This window comes from Oncorhynchus nerka, linkage group LG5, assembly GCF_034236695.1.
Source record: "Oncorhynchus nerka isolate Pitt River linkage group LG5, Oner_Uvic_2.0, whole genome shotgun sequence".
NCBI classification, from domain to species: Eukaryota; Metazoa; Chordata; class Actinopteri; order Salmoniformes; family Salmonidae; genus Oncorhynchus; species Oncorhynchus nerka.
In genome coordinates this window covers 63,613,348-63,619,839 of record NC_088400.1, presented here as the reverse complement: position 1 = coordinate 63,619,839, position 6,492 = coordinate 63,613,348, and the positions used below count along the sequence as shown (strand labels likewise).

The 6,492-nt window shown below is 42.7% G+C and overlaps 1 protein-coding gene across 1 annotated transcript in view; it reads right to left on the bottom strand.

Annotated features, from left to right (window-relative positions):
• Positions 1-2,887: 2,887 nt before the first annotated feature.
• Positions 2,888-6,492, bottom strand: part of LOC115144493 (glutamate receptor ionotropic, NMDA 3B-like) — an 82,231-nt gene continuing 78,626 nt past the window's right edge. The window contains 3 exon segments of the mRNA XM_065018886.1: positions 2,888-4,502; positions 4,505-4,825; positions 5,222-5,463. Of these exon segments, the coding sequence (XP_064874958.1) occupies positions 3,901-4,502; positions 4,505-4,825; positions 5,222-5,463 (1,165 nt within the window). The 3' untranslated portion in view covers positions 2,888-3,900.

Below are 6,492 nucleotides of genomic sequence, written 5' to 3'. Positions count from 1 at the left end.
TCTCTCTCTCGCTACTGTCTGTCCATATCTTTCTCTCTCTACTGTCTGTCCTAATTTATTTCGCTCTCTACTGTCTCTACTGTCTGTCCATATCTCTCTCTACTGTCTGTCCATATCCCTTACTGTCTCTACTGTCTGTCCATATCTCTCTACTGTCTGTCCATATCCCTTACTGTCTCTACTGTCTGTCCATATCTCTCTACTGTCTGTCCATATTGCTTACTGTCTCTGTCTGTCCATATCTCTCTCTACTGTCTGTCCATATCCCTTACTGTCTCTACTGTCTGTCCATATCGCTTACTGTCTCTACTGTCTGTTCGTATCTCTCTACTGTCTGTCCATATCCCTTACTCTCTCTACTGTCTGTCCTAATTTCTTTCGCTCTCTACTGTCTGTCCATATCGCTTACTGTCTCTACTGTCTGTCCATATCACTTACTGTCTCTACTGTCTGTCCATATCGCTTACTGTCTCTACTGTCTGTTTATCACTTACTGTCTCTACTGTCTGTCCATATCACTTACTGTCTCTACTGTCTGTCCATATCCCTTACTGTCTGTCCATATCTCTCTCTACTGTCTGTCCATATCCCTTAACAGTCTCTACTGTCTGTCCATATCGCTTACTGTCTCTACTGTCTGTCCATATTGCTTACTGTCTCTGTCCGTCCATATCTCTCTCTACTGTCTGTCCATATCCCTTACTGTCTCTACTGTCTGTCCTAATTTCTTTCTCTAATGTCTGTCCATATCCCTTACTGTCTCTACTGTCTGTCCATATCTCTCTCTACTGTCTGTCCATATGCCTTACTGTCTCTACTGTCTGTCCATATCCCTTACTGTCTCTACTGTCTGTTCGTATCTCTCTACTGTCTGTCCATATCCCTTACAGTCTCTACTGTCTGTCCATATAGCTTACTGTCTCTACTGTCTGTCCATAGCCCTTACAGTTTCTACTGTCTGTCCATATCCCTTACTGTCTCTACTGTCTGTCCATATCTCTCTCTACTGTCTGTTCATATCCCTTACTGTCTCTACTGTCTGTCCATATCTCTCTCTACTGTCTGTCCATATCCCTTACTGTCTCTACTGTCTGTCCATATCTCTCTCTACTGTCTGTCCATATCCCTTACAGTCTCTACTGTCTGTCCATATCTCTCTCTACTGTCTGTCCATATCCCTTACTGTCTCTACTGTCTGTCCATATCCCTTACTGTCTCTACTGTCTGTCCATATCCCTTACAGTCTCTACTGTCTGTCCATATCCCTTACAGTCTCTAATGTCTGTCCATATCCCTTACTGTCTCTACTGTCTGTCCATATCTCTCTCTACTGTCTGTCCATATCCCTTACTGTCTCTACTGTCTGTCCATATCTCTCTCTACTGTCTGTCCATATCCCTTACAGTCTCTACTGTCTGTCCATATCCCTTACTGTCTCTACTGTCTGTCCATATCTCTCTCTACTGTCTGTCCATATCCCTTACTGTCTCTACTGTCTGTCCATATTTCTCTCTACTGTCTGTCCATATCTCTCTCTACTGTCTGTCCATATATCTCTCTACTGTCTGTCCACTGTCTGTCCATATCCCCTACTGTCTCTACTGTCTGTCCATATCTCTTAGTCTCTACTGTCTGTCCATATCCCTTACAGTCTCTACTGTCTGTCCATATATCTCTCTACTGTCTGTCCATATCCCTTACAGTCTCTACTGTCTGTCCATATCCCTTACTGTCTCTACTGCCTGTCCATATCCCTTAAAGTCTCTACTGTCTGTCCATATCTCTCTCTACTGTCTGTCCATATCTCTCTCTACTGTCTGTCCATATCCCTTACTGTCTCTACTGTCTGTCCATATCCCTTACTGTCTCTACTGTCTGTCCATATCCCTTACAGTCTCTACTGTCTGTCCATATCTCTCTCTACTGTCTGTCCATATCCCTTACAGTCTCTACTGTCTGTCCATATCTCTTACTGTCTCACGTCTCACAGAGATATGAAGAGACGGAGATGGAGAGAGAGATGAAGAGAGAACAACAGAGTGATGCAGAAAGATATATTTGAGGATGCGTGGGTTAATATGTGTGTTCTAACATGAGTGACTAAGCCTAAAATATCCTGCAGGCTTCACCAAACAGACCAGGGTCACTGGGAATGGGGACCGTGTGTGTGTGTGTGTGTGTGTGTGTGTGTGTGTGTGTGTGTGTGTAAGTATGTGGGTGTCTAAGTGTGTGTGTATATATTCCCCTACCTCTGCTCTGTATGCCTGAGTAAATATGTCAATATGTCAGATGTATAACATCCATACATTTAGATACAACTGTTGTCTGACCTCATTTTGTTCCCTGTGACACACACACACTCTCACACACACACTCAGATAAGTCTGAGCTTTGATTCATACGAGTGAGGCGCAGCAGTGTTCTAATTGCTCTTTAGGATGATGTAATCAGAGCGTGTGATTTTGGGTGGATTAACGATGAGAGGTTTCTCTTTTAATTTCACAGCGAATTACTATAACTGGGTGATTGTGTCTGTGTGTGTGCACACCTTTATGTGTGAGTGTGTGTGTGTGTGTTGGGGGGGTCTCTGTGTTGCTAAATATCACAGAATTGTGGGAAAGGCATGGAATGAAAATTGTTACTACTATGATCGTGAAATAATCTATTCCTCCTCATCCATCAAAGAATGTTTCAGTTGTTTAGTTGAATGGGTTGTGTGTGTGTGTGTGTGTGTGTGTGTGTGTGTGTGTGTGTGTGTGTGTGTGTGTGTGTGTGTGTGTGTGTGTGTGTGTGTGTGTGTGTGTGAGAGAGAGAGAGAGGGAGATCCAGGCACCACCTTGTGGTATAGACTGTCATTACAGTCTGTGGTAATTCGTTCCAATAAAACCAGTATATAAATGTTTAATTTCAAAAAATGGAAATGATATACAACAACATGATACGAGTCCCAATAATATGCAGATACAATTCTGTTGTGTGTGAGAATGAGACATATAGCTGTTGTTATAGGCAGCATAATGGGACACCGAACACGACCCATCAACACCAGAACAACATATCTACAACACTCCTCAGTCCTCTACAGGTAACCTAGCAACCTGCATCTCTTCTAAAACACCTGCGATAGGCTCAAATACAACCGCCTTCTCTCTTTCCACGTCCACCTTTTTCATCCACTTCCAGTTTCGACTATTGTCACTGTATAGCTACATTTGACACCACCATCACATCCAACATACAAATTCCATTAAAGTAAATTCAATTCAACTGCATAGTATCAAACCAACTCAAGGTCCTTATAGAGGATCAGTCAGGACAATGACAGTGGACACATGTAGTTTGCCCTCTGGGATGGCCGATTCTTACCCGGTCGGGCGGAGATAGCATTTGATTGAACATTTAGGAGCCCCATGTGTACCTTGAATGACCCACTGAGAACTGACTACAGACCTGGGGTGTATACAGTAGTCACAAACCATTGCAACGGAAACCGTTCGCTCCAAACAAAAAACTTTCTGCAACGAAAACAAGAGATTCTATTGGACAAAATCAGGTAGGTCCCTTCCCGTTTTGTTCTGTTTGCTTCTGTTTGGTTCCTAGTGAACACAACCCAGGGGTACGAGATGAAGAGAGAGAGCTATTAGTAGTTAGAAACAAAAAGGAAACACACCTAGTGGAGACAAACAGTAGATGGGTAAAGTTTGGATCAGACATTTTGTTAACAGACAGCAGCCGTTGACATCAGAGGCAAATGGACCAGTGCCACATCTCTGTCACTGTTTTTTAAAACTCTGATATTGTTTACTTCATCCGCTGCCTTGTAAATCATTTGGACCTGTTAGATTCTTTTCCAGCCCTCTGATTGGTCTATTGTGTTCCAATAAATAACCAATCAAACGACTAACACAAACTCTTCTGGGTGTCCACGGGGGCGGGACGTTCTCTAACCAGATTCCCAGTGCAGGCACTGGATTGGCTAGCTTTCAGTCTGTCCAGACCAGCCCCTGTCCGTGTTTGGACAGTTCTCCCCCTCTCCTGGTCTTTCACTGCACCTGATTGCCTGGCTCTTCCTCTCTCCAGACTGGTGGAGTTACGTGATTGGACAGTTCTTTCTCCCTGCAGTGTATTGACAGCACCTGATTGGTTGGTTGTCCCTCTGTCCAGGCTGGCAGAGGTTTTTGATTGGATCTCTCTCCTCCTCTGTAGGATGATCAGAACTTCTGATTGGCTGTTCCTCCCTGTCTGCAGAATGTTTGAGGCATGTGATTGGCTGCTCCCATTTCCGCCCAGGCTTTTTGATTGGTTGTCTCTGTCTCTCTCAGTTTCTGATTGGTGTAACAGTCTGTCCCTGTCTGTGTCCTGTCTGGCTGTTTGTCTCACAGTGGAACTGTCCCTGCTTGTCCTGTCTCTGTCTCTGTCCAGGCTGCTACAGAGGTTTGATCTGCCACTCATCCCTTTCTCCTGGTTGATCCCCTCTCTCTCTTCCTTGGTTCTATCTTTTCTGCGTTGGTTCTCACTCTCTCCAGGCTTTGTGACTGGCCAACCTTGTCTTTCTCCATTTTGACAGCAGTAGCTGTGCTCTGGTTCATTTTATGGTTCTCCAGGCAGGTCTGTATCTCGGCCCTCCTGGCCACGGCATCTCTCAGCTGGGCTGTGAACGTCTCGATCCTCCCCTGGACCTCCTGGAGCTCTCCCTCCCACAGGAAGGCCTGGTTGCCTGGGTTCCCCAGAGGAGGCAGGGCCAGGCCGGGGGAGGCCAGGGCCGATGCTGGGCCACCGTTAGCATGCAGGCTAACCTGAGGAGGAGATAAACCACCCAGACACCCTGGAACAGACAGGGGAAGACAGAAACTATGTGACCTTTTCTCTGAATCTCATTGAAGGGAATGTGATTTGTGGATTCAAATAAAGCATGTAAAGTGTGTGTGTGGTTTGGTTTTACAATCCTTGTGGGTCCCAGAAGTTCTACTAAAGGATAGTAAAACAAGGAAAATTCTGGGGACATTTCGCTGATCCCCACAGGGAAAACGTGTATTTTAGGCTTAGTGGTTAGGTTTAGGGTTAGAACTAGGGTTAAGAGATAGGGTTAGGTTTAGTTTTAGGGTTAGGTGTTAAGGGTAAGGATTAGGGGTTAGGGAAAATAGGATTTTGAATGGGAATAAATGTTTTGGTCCCCACAAGGACGGTAAAACAAATGTGTGTGTTAGAGCAGAGTGTGTACCTCCCAGGCCGTGTCGCCCCACCATGCCAGGACGTCCCCAGAACGAGGCGGTGTGTGTGTGTAGACGGTAGCTGTGTAGACTCTCCAGATCAAAGTGGACCCTCTTGTTCTCCTTGATGTCCCGGGCAGGAGAGGAGGGCTGAGGAGGAAGGGGGGCAGGCAGGGGGGAAGACGGGGGAGGAGGAGGGCGAGGCTGCTGGTGTCTGTGGAGGCTGCAGCTGTCAGAGACACAAGGGGAGGGACTGGGGGAGAGAGAGATGGGGGGGGAGAGTGAGAGAGAGAGAGAAAGAGAGGTAAAATTGACAATATTGTTAACCTATACTGTAATATAAATAGTATTGATAAACTAAACTCTAATATAGAGAGTATTGATAACCTATACTGTAGTATAGGTAGAATTGATAATTGATACTGTAATATAGACAGTATTGATAACTGATACTGTAATATAGAGAGAATTGATAACCTATACTGTAATAGATAGTATTGATAACCTATACTCTAATATAGACAGTATCGATAACCTATACTGTAATATAGATAGTATTGATAACCTATAATGTAATATTGCCAGTATTGATAACCTATACTATAATATAGACAGTATTAATAACCTATACTCTAATATAGATAGTATTGATAATCTATACCGTAATATATATTATTGATAACCTATAATGTAATATGAATATTTTTGATAACCTATACTGTAATATAGTGTTGATAAACTATAGTGTAATTTAGATATTATTGATTACCTATACTGTAGTATAGATAGTTTTGATAACCTATGCTGCAAAATAGATAGCATTGATAACCTATACTGTAGTATAGATAGTATTGATAACATATACTGCTATATAGATAGTTTTGAAAGCCTATACTGTAATATAGACAGTATTGATAACCTATACTGTAATATAGATATCATTGATAACCTACACTGTAGTATAGATAGTATTGATAACTTATACAGCAATGTAGATAGTATTGATAACCTATAACCTAATATGGACAGTATTGATAACCCATACTGTAAAATAGAGAGTAGTTATAACCTACACTGTAGTATAGATAGTATTGATAACCTATACTGTAATATAGATAGTATTGATAACCTATACTGTGATATAGATAGTATTGATAACCTATACTGTAATATAGATAGTATTGATAACCTATAATGTAATATAGACAGTACTGATAACCTATAATGTAATATAGACAGTACTGATAACCTATAATCTAATATAGAAGTATGATAATATTGA